At 34.7% G+C, this 17,664-nt stretch overlaps 1 protein-coding gene across 1 annotated transcript in view; it reads right to left on the bottom strand.

The window, feature by feature from the left end:
- Positions 1 to 334: 334 nt before the first annotated feature.
- The window catches only part of CARF (calcium responsive transcription factor), a 60,899-nt gene continuing 43,569 nt past the window's right edge, over positions 335 to 17,664 (bottom strand). Inside the window, 5 exon segments of the mRNA XM_081261582.1 lie at positions 335 to 3,573; positions 3,575 to 3,656; positions 5,469 to 5,838; positions 6,208 to 6,338; positions 17,251 to 17,314. Coding sequence (XP_081117708.1) covers positions 3,540 to 3,573; positions 3,575 to 3,656; positions 5,469 to 5,838; positions 6,208 to 6,338; positions 17,251 to 17,314 — 681 coding nt within the window. The 3' untranslated portion in view covers positions 335 to 3,539.

Raw genomic sequence — 17,664 nt, 5'->3', positions numbered from 1 at the left:
AAATCATATAATTCTATTATCATTTGCAATGCACAAAGCTGTATGTATTTTGGCACCATGATTTGAATGGTAGAGGTATCACACCATGTTATACAAATCATTTTAAAATGTTGATGCCTGGCTAACAGATCACTAAATGCATGTATACCCCCAAATGTAAATAGAAGATATTGGTAGTTATGCTTAAAAACTTTCAGGTTCCAAACCATACATAAATCTCTAGCCAAAATTCTCAGGTATTAAAGTGTTCACTCAGCATCTTATTTAAGATGAAAAAAAAAACTACCATAAAAAAGCATATTAAAAAAAACAATAACAAGTGTAAGAAAAACATCAAGGGACTTTTTTAATGAAAAAATTACATTATAACAAGGACATTATACATCGTTACAATATATACACACACATTTTAACTTCTTTTAAAACAAGGCATAAAGTAAACAACATCTTTTTCATACCCACATGATTAAGTATATATTTTTGACAGGATATAAAGAAGATGAAACACAAGCTGGTGGGCCTCAAAATTAGAAACTCTAATAATTCAGAACTGGATCCCCAAAACCTGTCTTCCATCACTTTTGTGACTTGTAGGAAAATATTGACTTGCATAAGATGTTTAAACTGTTCCTTTTAATTATACTAATTGCTTACACAGAAAATTGCTATTGAGGGAAACATGTATCATGGTTGTATTTATCTATAATTCATTGGAGTATATATAAAGTTCAGTTGGAGGCTTGGAACATGAAAATTACAATGAAGAAACAAGTGAGCTGTAACTGTGAAATTCTAACTGCTTAATTTGAATGTCTGACTCCTTACACAGATATTACACCTTGAAAAATATGACAGGAAAGAACATATATCAAACTTTGCTGTAGAGCTGTTAGGAGAATGCCAAATACAGATAATGAAAAATTTTACATATTTGTACTTAATACCCTGTGAATTAAAAAATAATTAGACATTTAAAATATGTAAACTGTTTTCAAAACGTGATGCCAAGCACCTTTGAACAAAATACTGACATCTTGTGGCTAACCATGCATTTAGAGGATAAATGAATTTTTAAAATCTCCCAGAAATCATTTTTAAAGAGCTACTCATTAAAGTACTTACATAAAAATACTCATAGTTCCAGTTTCTACCTAAAACCCAAAAGAGTATACAATAAGGAATTTAAACATTTCTTCATTCTCTTGGTTTTTGTAGGTTGTTTTGTTTTTTGTTCGTCAGAAGGATGCACTGTAACTTTCTGTTCTCATAAAAAACATTATCAGAAGAGATAATCACACAGAATGAAGTAAGAGAAATATATTTTAACTATGTTTTGTTCTTGATCAAGGACCAAAGTTGGAATCCTCTGACATCTCTCTCATCCTCACAGGTAACTGATCAGAGTCTGTGTCTTAACATGCATTTCTCCTTAGCAACTCAACATCAAAAAAGAAAGGAATGTCTCCAAAAGAATACAATATAGTTCAAAGGGTGAAATATTAAATAATACACATTTATCATTATTGGAAGATAAAGATATATTATTTAAAATCTTGAAAAAGTTTCCATAAAAAGTAGAAATAACAAACAAAAACAGTATTATCTACTGTGCAACTCTAAACTATAAATAAATTCAAACTTATTCCTTTTAAATACACAAACACTAACAGAAATGTGGGTTTGAGGTAACTAAGAATTGTTTAACTCTGCATAATAGAATCAAATTTAGCAGCCTACTTCTACAAATGCTGACAAATATTTTCATTTCTTAAGAAAAAGAAAAGCAATTCTTACTAAAATTGTACATATAACTAAATATTAGCTTTGCATTAAATAGGATATAAATAATAAAATTTATATTGAATAGGATATAAATCTAAAAAGTAAGCAATTTTAGAATTCCACTTATTTCTAAAATATCAGTGCTTTACATTTAGATACATGTCATGTACCTCAAACAAAGTAAATCAAGAATGAGAGACTGGACTTAGAAAAGCCAAAAGTGACTTATAATCACGTAAAGTATTAAGGTTAACTTTCATATTATACTCTGCATGCTTTGAATATGAAACATTAATATCCACTTGAAATTCTTATGTTTTTAAAAAATAAAATTATGCCTACATATGGTCTTTGGAAAAACAAGCCTTTGGAGGTTGATATCTTTTTTTTTTTTTTTTTTTGGTATCAGGAATTGAACACAGGGGCACTTAACTACTGAGCCAAATCGCTACTCCTTTTTAAAATTTGTAATTTTGAGACAGGTTCTCAGTTACTTAGGGCCTTGCTAACTTGCTGAGGCTAGGTACTTCAAACTTGCAATCCTCCTGCCTCAGCCACCCAAGTTGCTGGGATTACAGGCATGTGCCAACATGCCTGGCTAGAGATTATTTCTTGGCAGCTATGGGTGATGTTTCTATTTTGCCAATCTTTCAGAAAACAGTTGCTTATATACTGTTGAATATAAAACAGTTGAATATACTGATTAGTACTTATTTGGTATTTGAAGTAAATATACTTAACAAACAAATATACCAGATCAGATATTTTAAAGTATTAAAAATGAACTAAATTTTAAACTATAAATACTTGTCCTGAAATACTTTGAATTCTAATACTATTGATTCAGTAAGAACTCCAGCATTAGAACAATCTAAATATTACTTAAATTCTTTTCTAATCTGAACTGAATCTTCAAACTAAAGGGGAAAAAAACAAAAACAAAAACAAAACCTCTACTAACAACAAAAAGCTTCCCAAATTATTTTTAAACCCCAAGAAGTTCTATTATTTCCAAATTCTCTCAATTTCTTCATCTTTCTACCCATTAATTAATTAATACTGTTTTACCTGCAACATAGTATAAGTTTATGCAACATATACTGATTTCTGTTGTTTATCTGATTAATTCTAGTTAAAATTCTCAGTACTTACCAAGTCATTTAAATTTCTATTAGATGACCATTAATATGCTATTGGTTTGTAGTTAAAAATACAAAATTAAAAGGGAAGAGGCTAAAATGTAACTGTATGGTTTTCACAGACTTGATTGCTGGGTTTTGTGTTATTATATAAAATCTATTGCTTTATCTTTCCAAATAATACAGACTACAAATATTCTCTCATCTGTCTGTTAATTAAATTTCTTTACAACTTTAAAATTCGTAACATAAACATACACTCATCTACTATTTTTATTGTTCTTTTTTGTGTTACATGAACCAAACTGGATATTTCCAGAAATGTTAGATAAGTGTTCATGTTTGGACTAAATTACTATGGGTAAATTCAAACAATCTTTTGAAATACCGACTTATTAGATAACCAAAAAGCATAACAATTACACAAAATAAGAATGGCAAAATATTTCTTAATATAGGTTAAAATATGAACTTGGCAACAAAAATACCAGTTTTAAATCAAAGCTGCTCATCAGTCTTCAGTCCAGTTATCACTATGCTGTGCTTTGATAATATTCACCTTCTTTTCTAAAACATCAGAAGTCACCAGAGTTGTAAATTCTGAAAAGCTTCAATAATTTATGTAGCAGATAATTTCTTACAGTCCAATTTTTTTTGCTTCCAAGGACAATGTTGGTTCTTTGGGTTCTTGTTTAACTTGGTTCATAGAAATAGTACCTTCTGGGTTTTCTTCAACTTTAAAACCAAACATAAAAGAAAAATCCAAAGGGTTAATATACTTTGACACTGGAATCTTTAGAATTATATGAATTAGAAGAAAAGCAAAAAGCTACAACAGTTTGGAAAAAGAACCAAGCTCCAATTCAGAAAAAATAGTATATTTGAAAACTCAGTGCCACATCTTAAATGATAGCTCTGATTTAGGTGTGTGAACTATATGTTTGTTTATCTGAAACATTTCAGAATCCATTTACCATTCTGATTTGAAAGCACTTATAACCAAGTTAATCTAAAGGTAGCATACAAACAGCACTACTGATAAGTGGTGATGGAATGTCTAACATCAAATTTTCTTCTCTTTTTCTCAAGAATATTGGTTTTTCAGTTGCTATTAGGAAACATGTTAAGGGGACCATATTTGCTCATAGAAGCATGCTCAACATATCTAATTTTTGTCTGCACATGCAGGTGTAATAGAGTTTAGCCAGAGACACAGAGAACTAGCATAGGATGGATTTGAGTGACTCTAAGAACTCATATCTAGGTGATATAGTCCCTCAAGATTGTTATCTAACTTGATAAATCATGCAAATTTGGCTCCAAACAGGGTCTTCTTTAAAAAAATCTAGATCAGTAGTCCCAGAAATACTGTGGCACAACACAGAGGAAAGAAACATTTGAATGGAAGAAAGCTTTGAAAGGCAAGACTGATCTGGGTTCAAATCCTTGCTCTGTCACTTACTAGATGTGCACTTTAGGCGATTACTTCACTTACCTGAGCACTCATCTGTATAATTCTTCTCATGAAGACTTCACATATATTTCTTTTTTCTTCACATTTACTTAAGTTACTCAGCAGTTATAACTGCCACAGCCCTCTGGATAAATTTTCTTTAAAAGTAATGCTTTCAACAAATCTAAAAGATAATGACTTTTTCTGAAAGGAACTATGTCACTGTTTTCTTTACCCAGAAGAGTAAGAATTGAGATGGAGGGAAAATACGTGTTCTAAGAATAACTTCTGTGAAGATTTTTGCTCTTCAAAGTAAACTGCAAGTCTTTGACCACAAAAGTGACTGGTCCAGAACAATTTGTATGAAGTGAAGTGACACAGTTAGGTCAAGTAGAAGTTAAAAGAGTTTACTACTGGGTTGGGGTTGTGGCTCAGTGGCAAAGTGCTTGCCTAGCATGTGTGAGGCACTAGGTTCGATTCTCAGCACCACATATAAATAAATGAATAAAATAAAGATTCATCAACATCTAAAAAATATTTTAAAAAATCAACTTGGTTAGTAATAAAGTGAAGATAATAAGGTCCTGGACTAAACCAAGTGCCCAAGTTTTATTAGTTCCCTTTCACCTTCCATAGAACTCAGAACATTTAACTTTATAACTCAAAATTTTCATTTTACCCTTTGTATCTGTCCACTTCATTTTACTTTTACTTGTGCATACATATATCATTTTTTGCACTAAAACAGTTTTCCATATTTTATGTTTTTATCAATTTTTAAAGCATTCTAGAACAATCTTGATTTCACATCAAGAGATTTTTTTCCCATGGAAAAAAAGTTACTTAGGGAATAATAACTTCAAAGGGATTAAATAACTAGAAATAGGGAGAAATATGAAGTTGTAAGTTTAAAAGCTCTTAAACTCATGCTAATGAAAAATATCCCCCTTTTCTCTCATAATTTTGCTTCAGTTATATAATATTATAGACCTGCTGGGTAGAAATGATAGTATTTTTTTTTCTGTAGTGTGATATAATAATGGTAGTTCATAAAGATTAAAAAAAAGTTACATCATAAGTTGATTTTAACTTACTAAGAGCTGGGTGGTTATCTATAATCCGTATTGGAATGGTCTGCACATCTCGCAAGAGAATCCTTTGGATACTTCCTTCCAGATTCTCCGTCTCCTCAATATCTTCAACTTCCACCAGCTGATCCACTGCAACTAGATTTTGATCTGGTTCTGGGAGATTACCCATGGTAGAGGCAGTACTATTATTTTGAGTTAGGCATGTATCTGTTTGAAGGCTATGACTTTGACCAAGAAGTAGAGAATTACTATTCATTACATCATTTTCTACCGAATCCAGAAGTCTTGATGGACTGGAAGAGGGGTGGTTATTTACTGATACCAAAGCTGGTGATCCATCAGGAGAGGTAAATTGTGGTTGTAACTGCAAACCCTTTTAAATAGAAAAAAATTTATATAAAAATATTTGGATTTATAATGTATAATATTTTCATATGATATACTACTCTTTTGACAAAAAATTGACACAGATAAAATATAAGTGAATAGTTGCTAATAAATATTAAGAGGACAGAAACAAGAACCAAGAGAAAAATAATATAACTAAATTTGACTGCATGCATAGTTCACTTCAAACTTTTTCAAAAAAGACTATTTGAATTATCATCTTAAATTAAAATACAAAGAAGTCAATAAATTAATAATGAAGAAATATCTGATCATTATAATGCTATAACAGTTTTCTAAAATCACTAGAAGAAGAGACATGGAGAAAAAAGAGCCCCAAATTTGGCTATCTTACCTGTAATTGTGTAAATATTTTGGGCTGAAATGAGGAAAGTGAGGAGAGCAAGTGGGTTGGTTCTGGAGACAAAGAAGACCCAGCCTGATTTGCTTCTACTTTGGTGGTAATTGATTCTCCTGGTGAATTTCCTAAATTATATAAAATACAAACTATTAAAACAAAATTATTTTTATTGCTTCTAGGATACTATGCTTTATTACAACCCTTTCTATCAGAAGTGAATAGCAAACAAGATCAAAGATTTGCAAAAAACTTCAAGAAATCATTATCATCAGAAAAAGAAAGAAAGAAAAATAAAGTCAGCTAGCCCATTATTTCCAGAACTAGGCAGATAGATCATCAGAATCTCTAAGGAAAATTTAGAAAGTATATATTCCTAGTATTATGGAATAGTATAATGTGGACACCAAAAGCTCCTTTGTGAGACAATGCAAGAAAATTTAGAGGTATAATGATTGGGTTATGAGAGCCTTAAACTAATCAGTACATTATAATGTACTGGGTACATTATACTGGGTAATATTGTTACTGGGTAATAACCAAAGACTGGTAGGGTATAGCTAAAGAAGGAAGGTTTATGGAGGGCATGCCTTTGGGGTTTGTATTTTGTCCCTTTTGAGTGGAGCTCTCTCTGCTACTGATTGCCCTGTTCTGAGCTGCTTTCCTCCTCCACACCCTTACAACTCATCTCAGACCCAGAGCAACCAAGCTGGCTATCTATAGATTGAGATTTCTGAAATATTGAGTGCCAAATAAACTTTTCCCCCTCTAAAATTGTTGTTAGGTCTTTTGGTCACAGCTATGAAAAAACTGTCAAAAATGCCTAGGTTCAATCTCCATTTATTTTTTAGTGGTGGGGTTTGAACACAGGGCCTTACACCCCCAGACCTTAACCTCCATAAATTTCATTTCAGTAGATCTGGTCTGGGATCTAGAAATATATTTTTTTCCTGGAAAGACTCTGCATCTGGAACTCTAATATAGTCCATTATTCACACTATAATGCTAGTCTACACCCTAAGTTTCCTAGATATGTAAAGCCTATTGAGATTCTCAATTACAAGGACCAAACTTAATTCATCTTCTGTAGTCCTAAAACTTAGCACAATGCCTGGCACAAATAGGTCCTCAATAATAATACTATTAAATTTCTTAATCCATAACTCATTTTGGGATAAATGAATAAAAGTAAAAACTTGTCTTATTAGTTTTAAAAGTAATTGTCCTTATTGAATTTGAGTCATTCTCATATCTTTCTTTCTTTTTTTTTTATTGGTTGTTCACAACATTACAAAGCTCTTGACATATCATATTTCATACATTAGAATCAAGTGGGTTATGAACTCCCATTTTTACCCCAAATACAGATTGCAGAATCACATCGGTTACACATCACATTTTTACATACTGCCATATTAGTGACTGTTGTATTTTGCTACCTTTCCTATCCTCTACTATCCCCCCTCCCCTCCCCTCCCATCTTCTCTCTCTACCCCATCTACTGTAATTCATTTCCCTCCATGTTTGTTATCCCATTCCCCTCATAACCTCTTATATGTAATTTTGTATAACAATGAGGGTCTCCCTCCATTTCCATGTGATTTCCCTTTTTTTCTCCCTTTCCCTCCCACCTCATGTCTCTGTTTAATGTTAATCTTTTCTTCCTGCTCTTCCTCCCTGTTCTGTTCTTAGTTGCTCTCATTATATCAAAGAAGACATTTGGTATTTGTTTTTTAGGGATTGGCTAGCTTCACTAAGCATAATCTTCTCTAGTGCCATCCATTTCCCTGCAAATTCTGTGATTTTGTCATTTTTAGTGCTGCGTAATACTCCATGGTGTATAAATGCCACATTTCTTTTTATCCATTCATCTATTGAAGGGCATCTGGGTTGATTCCACAGTCTAGCAATTGTGAATTGTGCTGCTATGAACATCGATGTGGCAGTATCCCTGTAGTGTGCTCTTTTAAGGTCTTCAGGAAATAGTCCAAGAAGGGCAATAGCTGGGTCAAATGGTGGTTCCATTCCCAGCTTTCCCAGGAATCTCCATACTGCTTCCCAAATTGGCCGCACCCGTTTGCAGTCCCACCAGCAGTGTACAAGAGTATCCTTTTCCCCACATCCTCGCTAGCACTCATTGTTGTTTGACTTCATCATGGCTGCCAATCTTACTGGGGTGAGGTGGTATCTTAGGGTGGTTTTGATTTGCATTTCTCTGACTGCTAGAGATGGTGAGCATTTTTTCATGTACTTGTTGATTGATTGTATGTCCTCCTCTGTGAAGTGTTTGTTCATGTCCTTGGCCCATTTGTTGATTGGGTTATTTGTTTTCTTATTGTCTAATTTTTTGAGTTCTTTGTATACTCTGGATATTAGGGCTCTATCTGAAGTGTGAGGAGTAAAAATTTGTTCCCATGATGTAGGCTCCCTATTTACCTCTCTTATTGTTTCTCTTGCTGAGAAAAAACTTTTCAGTTTAAGAAAGTCCCATTTGTTGATCCTTGTTATTAACTCTTGTGCTATAGGTGTCCTATTAAGGAATTTTGAGCCCGACCCCACAATCTGTAGATCGGAGCCAACTTTTTCTTCTATCAGACGGAGAGTCTCTGATTTGCTATCTAGCTCCTTGATCCACTTTGAGTTGACTTTTGTGCATGGCGAGAGGAGGGGATTCAGTTTCATTTTGTTGCATATGGATTTCCAGTTTTCCCAACACCATTTGTTGGAGATGCTATCCTTTCTCCATTGCATGTTTTTAGCTCCTTTATCAAATATAAGATAGTTGTAGCTTTGTGGATTAGTCTCTGTGTCCTCTATTCTGTACCATTGGTCCACCTGCCTGTTTTGGTACCAGTACCATGCTGTTTTTATTACTATTGCTCTGTAATATAGTTTGAAATCTGGTATCGCTATACCACCTGATTCACACTTCCTGCTTAGAACTGTTTTTGCTATTCTGGGTCTTTTATTTTTCCATATGAATTTCATGATTGCTTTATCTATTTCTACAAGAAATGCCATTGGGATTTTGATTGGCATTGCATTAAACCTATAGAGAACTTTTGATAATATCGCCATTTTGATGATGTTAGTTCTCCCTATCCATGAACAAGGTATATTTTTCCATCTTCTAAGATCCTCTTCTACTTCTCTCTTTAGGGTTCTGTAGTTTTCATTGTATAGGTCTTTCACCTCTTTTGTTAGGTTGATTCCCAAGTATTTTATTTTTTTTTTTTTGAGGATATTGTGAATGGAGTGTTTTTCCTCATTTCCGTTTCAGAAGTTTTGTCGCTGATATACAGAAATGCCTTTGATTTATGTGTGCTGATTTTATATCCTGCCACTTTGCTGAATTCATTTATTAGTTCTAGTAGTTTTTTTGTAGACCCTTTTGGGTCTTCTAGGTATAGAATCATGTCATCCGCAAATAGTGATAATTTAAGTTCTTCTTTTCCTATTTTTATGCCTTTAATTTCTTTCATCTGTCTAATTGCTCTGGCCAGTGTTTTGAGAACTATATTGAATAAAAGTGGTGATAGGGGGCATCCCTGTCTTGTTCCAGATTTTAGAGGGAATGCCTTCAATTTTTCTCCATTCAGAATGATGCTAGCCTGAGGCTTAGCATAGATAGCTTTTACAATGTCCAGGTAAGTTCCTGTTATCCCTAGTATCTCTAATGTTTTGAACATAAAGGGATGCTGTACTTTGTCGAATGCTTTTTCTGCGTCTATCGAGATGATCATATGGTTCTTATCTTTAAGTCTATTGATGTGGTGAATAACATTTATTGATTTCCATATATTGAACCATCCTTGCATCCCAGGGATGAATCCTACTTGATCATGGTGCACAATTTTTTTGATGTGCCTTTGTATCCGATTCGCCAGAATTTTATTGAGGATTTTTGCATCTAGGTTCATCAGAGATATTGGTCTGTAGTTTTCTTTCTTTGAGGTGTCTTTGTCTGGTTTCGGAATCAGGGTGATGTTGGCCTCATAGAATGAATTTGGCAGAGCTCCCTCTTTTTCTATTTCCTGAAATAACTTGAAAAGTATTGGTATTAATTCTTCTTTAAAGGTTTTGTAAAACTCCGCTGTATACCCATCCGGTCCTGGGCTTTTCTTGGTTGGAAGTCTTTTGATTGCTTCTTCTATTTCATCTATTGATATTGGTCTGTTTAAGTTGTGAGTATCCTCCTGACTCAGTCTGGGCAAATCATATGACTTAAGGAATTTATCGATGTCTTCACTATCTTCTATTTTATTGGAATATAGGTTTTCAAAATAATTTCTAATTGTCTTCTGTATTTCTGAAGCGTCTGTTGTAATATTGCCTTTTTCATCCCGTATGTTAGTAATTTGAGTTCTCTCTCTTCTTCTCTTCGTTAGTATGGCTAGGGGTCTGTTGATCTTATTTATTTTTTCAAAGAACCAACTTTTTGTTTTGTTAATTTTTTCAATAGTTTCTTTTGTTTCAATTTCATTGATTTCTGCTCTGATTTTAATTAATTCTTGCCTTCTGCTACATTTGCTGTTGTTTTGCTCTTCCTTTTCTAGGGCTTTGAGATGAAGTGTGAGCTCATTTATTTGTTGGTTTTTCCTTTTTTTTGAGGAATGACCTCCAGGCGATGAATTTCCCTCTTAAAACTGCTTTCATTGTGTCCCATAGATTCCGATATGTTGTGTCTGTATTTTCATTTATCTCTAAGAATTTTTTGATTTCCTCCTTTATGTCTTCTGTAACCCATTGATCATTCAGTAACACATTGGTCATTGTCCATGTGATGTAGGATTTTTCCTTCCTTCTTTTATCATTGATTTCCAGTTTCATTCCATTATGATTGATAAAGTGCATGGTATTATCTCTACCCCTTTATATTTACTGAGGGTTGCCCTATGGCATAATATATGATCTATTTTTGAGAAGGATCCATGTGCTGCTGAGAAAAAAGTATATCCACTTGATGATGGTTGATATATTCTATATATGTCAGTTAAGTCTAGGTTATTGATTGTGATATTGAGGTCAATAGTTTCTTTATTCAACTTTTGTTTGGAGGATCTGTCCAATGGTGAGAGAGGTATGTTGAAGTCACCCATGATTATTGTGTTGTGGTCTATTTGATTCTTGAACTTGAGGAGAGTTTGTTTTATGAACGTCGCAGCGCCATTATTTGGTGCATAAATATTGATAATTGTTATGTCTTGTTGGTGAATGGTTCCTTTTAACAGTATATAATGTCCTACCTTATCCCATCACAGCGTCTGTGATGAAAAATCCGTTGTTAACCTTATTGGTTTACCCCTAAATGTAATCTGTCTCTTTTCTCTTGTAGCTTTTAATATTTTCTCCTTGTTCTGTATATTGGATAGCTTCATAACAATGTGTCTTGGCGTTGGTCTACTGTGATTTTGTGTGCTCGGTGTCCTGTATGCATCTACAATTTGTATATCTGTTTCCTTTTTTATTTCTGGAAAGTTTTCTGTAATTATCTCATTCAGCAGGTTACTCATTCCCTTGGCATGAATCTCTGTTCCTTCCTCTATCCCGATGACTCGTAAGTTTGGTTTTTTTAAGTTATCCCAAATCTCTTGGATGTTTTTCTCGTGATTTTTTACCAGCCTATCTGAGGTGGCTAGACTCTTTTCAAGATGACATATTTTGTCTTCATTATCTGACGTTCTGGCTTCTACTTGCTCCACTCTGTTAGTGATACTCTCAGTTGAATTTTTAATTTGGTTTATCGTTTCCTTCATTTCTAGAATTATTGTTTGATTTTTTTTATAATCTCTATCTCCTGATAAAGATGCTTAACTTCTTCTTTTATCTGTTTATGTAATTCATTTTCAATGTGATCTTTAAGGTTCCTTTCCATCTGTCTAAGGTGTTCCTTGAGTTCTTTATATGGCCATTTTTCTGATGACTCCAGGTCCTCCTGAATATTTAGGCTGTCCCTTCATTGTTTGTACTCCTTTTCTTCCTTGCTTTTTTATGCTCATGACACTTCTTGTTCTGTTTGACTGCTGAGTTACTGTTTACTCTTATAAATTTATTTGATGCTTGGGAGGAGAGGTATTAGAAGGGAAGGGAAGAAGTCACTAAAGAGAGTGAGTGTAGGCAGGTAGAATTCAAGAAAGGGGGAATAAGAAAATTGAAAAGAAATGAAAAGACAAAAGAAAAAAGTGAAAAGAAAGAAAGAAAAAACGAAAAAATAAAAATTTAAAACCAAAAAAAAAATTATAATGATAATAAACAAATGGAAATTAAAGTTTAAAAAATAATAGTAATAATAATAGAATAAAAAGAATTAAAAAAATTGAAACCATTAATAAGAAAGTTGAAGAGCAACAACAACATCAACAACAAAAAATGAAAGTAAAATAAAAAAAAAATACCAATAATAATCATTAAATAAATAATAATAATAATAAATGCAGTCATAGAGCTCAATTAACTTGTCTTCCAGTAGGTGGGAACTGGGCCAGGCTTCTCTTCTTGATGGGTGGGAACCAATCACTGTTCCTCAGCTCTTCTTCCCAGACTGTGCGGGTCTCCAATCCTGAGTGTCTAGGGCCTTCTCTTGTGGTTCCTCAAGCCAGGCCCCGCTCGCTCACCTGTGAAGCTCGCCACAATACTGGCTACACGCCAGGTCTGCTGCTCCTGGGAGCCCTGTTTCCATGGATGCCTGGGCACACCCTTTCTGTTTGCCTCCCTCAGACCCTAAGTTTGTAGGGCTTGGGGCTGAGGACCCCCAGCGAATTTGTTTGCCCTCAGGTAGCAACTCCTCTGGTAGCTGGTGCAAGGGACCTGTGTTGTCAGCAGAGGGATACCCTGGGTCTGAGTATCGTGCTCAGTTGGCTTTTACCTCTGTGAGTTCAGGTGGGCCGACTAGTTATTTCAGCGGGATTATTATTGCTGAGTCACTAGAAGCAGGCGAACCAGAACTAGAATGTAGCCTAATCTGGGCTCGGTGTGTTCTGAGAGGGGCAGACTGTTCGTCCGGGATCCCCTTCAGCTCAACAGTGCCTAGTGGTCCTGAGCGAACAGTATTTTGACAGTTTACTTCTCCCTATGCTCGCGCAGCTGAAGGGGTTAGAGACTTGATCTCTCCGCGTCCGCCGCCATGTTGGATCACTTAGATTTTAAATTGTCACTCATCTTATCAGCTGTTCCATTTAACTCGGCAGCTCACTCGCGCGGTGAAGAGTCTGCTCTATGGTGCTCCGTGGGAAGTGGTGGCAGCCGCGGGCGGCGGCAGCGCGGTGGCGGCCCAGCTGTGGCCTTTGGGACCCCCGGGGAGGGGGTGCGGGCTCGGGGAGGGGAGGCAGCGCCTCGGGGCCATGCGGGCCGGGTACCGGACATGCGGGAGAGCGGGCGGGGTGGGGGAAAGAAATTGAGATCTAGATTTAGGGACTGAGCGTGGGAGGAGAGACGGCTGGGGAGAAGCAAAGCGGAAAGGTGGAGAGGAGAAGGAGAAGGGGCCGAGGGAGCCGGGCAGCTCGGGCTGCAGCCTTACTGCTCGCGCTGAAGTCGTGATGGACTCACTCCACCTTGGCTGGAGTCATGGCGGATTCACTCCACCTAGGCCCCTTTCTTGACACGGTGCTGAGTCTTTGTCGACAGATCTCCTTTAATGATCTTTACTTCATCTTTTAAGACGCGGCAACATACGCTGCGGGCGCGGCGGCGCGGAGCACGGAGCGGCTTACTCACTTCCCGCTGCCATCTTCTCCCCTCAACCTCTTTCTTTCTTTCTTTCTTTCTCATATCTTTCTTTCTTACTTACTTACTTACTTATTTATTTATTTATTTATTTATATGCTGGGATTGAATTCAGGGCCTGGTACATGTAGGTAAGCACTTTATCAATGAGCTGCAGCCCTAGCCCTTTAATGTAGCTCTTATTATGTTAACTCAAATATATTAATGTCCTTAATATCAAAAAAACAATTTTACACCTGGAATCTCAGCTACCAGGAAGCTCTGAGGCAGCAGATAGCAAGTATGAGGTCAGCCTGTGCAACTTACCAAAACCCTGTCTCAACAAATAAATGGAAATAACAATAATAAAAACCCTACAATTTTAGGGCTTCCATAATAGATTTTATTTTTCTTGGTGATATTGGGGATTGAATCCAGGGGTACTTTATCACTGGGATACATCCTAGCCCTATTTATTTTTTGAGAGAGGGCCTTGATCCTCCTGCCTTAGCCTCCTGATTCTTTATGATTATGGATGTGCATTGCCATACCCATCTAGAACTGAGAAATTTAAAAACTGGTCCTTGTGTCGGATAAGGATGGACTTTTAAGCCAGAATAAGTTCTGGCTTTTCTGGATTACCATCAACATACTATAAAACTCAGTTTGTAAATTTCAGTTTCCTCATCTACAGAATCAGTGTAATCAATCCTTCTTCAGAGGAATGCTCAGAAGATTAAAGAGTTCTCTCATATTTCTTGGCTTCTTCATTTTTACAGTCCTTTTACTTGACTCTGTTACAGCTGCCCATTAGTATGATACTACTCTACCTCTACTAGTACCTCTAGAATATTCTAGACTATTCTACCTCTAAAATCTCATATTTAAACATTCCATTCTCTGAACAATATCTTAATTCTTCCAGGAATTTTACACAGGTACTTTGCTACAATAATTCTTCACCCTGTGACTGTAGTCAACTGATCCCTGAATTTTCTTCAGATCCATTACTTTTCCTTAATAAGATTCTTTCCCCATCCGGCTTAGATTCCATAGTCTATAATTTTAGTTTCTCTTACAAGTATCATAAACTCCTTTGCCTTTGGTTATATTCTGCTGCTGAAACTCAACTCTGAATGAAATGGCTTCCTATGCCTATATACAGAAAGTCAGTGCCATTGAAAAAAAACTCACTACCAGTACTGATACCAACCTCAACTAGAACTTCACCTAGAATGTTCAGCAATTCTTTTACTCTATTCAGAATAATTTCTTATCTCTATGTCCCTCAAATTCACACCACCCTTCCTACTACCTTTCCTAATTCTTACCCTCACTTGTATTTAAAAAGAGAAGCCAAAAGAGAGAAATCTCAACTTCCCATTCTACCACTTTTACTATGTCTGCAAGTCTTTATTATCTTAAAAACACCTTCTCTCGACCCATACTCTCTTTATAGACAATTCTTGAAAAAGTGGTTCACATTATCTCTACTCCTTCATTTATCTTCCATTCATTCTTCAATAACTCTAATATGGCTTCCTCCTAATCCACTCTATTGAAATGGCTCTAATACTCAAGTTTCTAAATCTGATACCTTTTCCTCTCTCTTTCCTTCACCAACACTCTATTCTTTTGCCTAACCTCAGTAAATCCTATCATTAGTCAACTGCTCAAAGTACAAATTCAGAAGTCATCTTAGATCATTCCAACTCTTTTGTCCCCTATCCCCAATTATTCAATCAATAACCATGGTCTTTAAATTCTACTTTTAAAATAATTCTCCAATTTGTTTCCTCTGAGTATATATACAACCAGCTTCAGTCTATACATTTTACTACACATTTTCATCAGTATAGTAAAATGGCCTTCTAAATCTGTTTTGCTTATATAGTTTTAACTCTAAGCACTGTCTATGCTAAACCCACACCAGCCTTCTTAAATGTGTTTCTTAAATGTGACAAAGCTCTTCTTGCTTGTTTTTCACAAATGTAATTCCTTTGATTGGCAAACTTCTAGTCATTCTTCAGTTCTTAAAAGTGACACTTTTAAGTGTCAATCCCCAACTTTTTGTTCTGTCTATATCACTAGTCTAGTCCCACATAATTTTGCACAATTCTTTCATGGTACTTTTCAAAATATACTTGTTTAATGTTCTTTTTCTCTTGCTAAACTTTAAGTTTCATAAAGTAGAAAACTTACCCAATATTTTTTTATGTCTAGCATTTAGCACAATGATTTAAATATATATAGAATAAATGAATAATGCTAAATAATATCAAAGCCATTCTGTAGGCAAAGATTAATAAGTAGAAGAATAAAAAACACTATACTATATATGGTTATTCATTAATTGATTCTAAAGCATTTATTTAAGTACTAACTGTTTAGCAGGCATTATCCTAGGCAAGAGTTATGTTAATTTTAATAAAATATAATCCTTCTTTCTGAAAGGCTCAAATTACAAGAATATAGTTATGTAAACAACAGCTTTCTATGTTAAATGCAGAGGTAAATATAAAAAAGAATGAGTAGTTCCCTGAAGGTGAAGTTAAGGAAGCACTTAAAACTGGAGATTGTTATTTGAGCAATAAAGGGAGTTGGCCATGCAGAAGATAGAACACATGCAAAAAAGGGTTGAAATAGGTTTAGACTACTGAAAGACAAAAGGAATAAGAACATATGAGAAAAAGCAAAACATTCAAAATAAACAATAGTTCCAAGATCAAGGTATCTTATGGTTATTACTATTGGAATTATATAGCATTGTAGTTTACTATGCTGGTAATCAGCCTTAATTTTCAGTCATAAAGAAGTATAAATGTTGGGGGTGGAGTTGTAGCTCAGTGGTAAAGCACTTGCCTAGCATCTGTGAGGTACTGGGTTCAATCCCCAGCACCACATAAAAAAAATAAATAAATAAAACAGAGGTCCATCAACAATAAAAAAAAAAATTTTAAAAAAAGAAGCCTAAGTCACTAGAAAGGCAATTTGTAAATCAATGGAAATGTAACTGATGTGACACAGCAATCTGTATACGGGGTAAAAATGGGAGTTCATAACCCACTTGAATCAATCTGTGAAATATGGTATGTTAAGAACTATGTAATGTTATGAACAACCAACAATAAAATAATTAAAAAAAAAAAAAAAAGAAGCCTAAGTGTTAAATATCAGAGAAATTTAAATAGCGAGAAATATTTTGAAAAATCTCACAGAGTTGCTTTTTGTTTTTTTGGGTAATGATTTCCTTATCTATAAAATTTGATCATATAATATTTTAAGTTTCTTCCAGTTTTTACATCATTTAATTTTATAAAGGCATTCAAGATAACATACCTTCTGCAAATGTAACTGTCACAGTCTCTCTGAGAATATTCCCACTATCTGTAGTCCACTGAAGCTGAAATAGGAATATTTATTTAAATGAAAATAAAGTAGTAATAATGAAAAAAACTTAAATCATTCATACAACTGTCATATTTTATTGTCAAACTATATTTGTGTTTTATTCTATTACTCTCTCTACTTGTTCATATTCTCAAAGCACAAGTATACAAATATATTAGGTTCCCGAGTTTGGAAAGCAATTATTTGTATAGCAAATCTGTTTTATTTCTTGAGTTTTGGAAAGGAAAATTGAAAATTTTAGATAGCAAGAAAATAGCAGTTTTGGGGGCTGGGATTGTGGCTCAGTGGTAGAGTGATCACCTCGCATGTGTGAGGCCCTGGGATCAATCCTCATGAACCACA

This window comes from Spermophilus citellus, assembly GCF_964194105.1.
Source record: "Spermophilus citellus genome assembly, chromosome: 11".
Taxonomy (NCBI): domain Eukaryota; kingdom Metazoa; phylum Chordata; class Mammalia; order Rodentia; family Sciuridae; genus Spermophilus; species Spermophilus citellus.
Note: the sequence above shows the minus strand (reverse complement) of the source record. Positions and strands in the feature narration are given on the sequence as shown.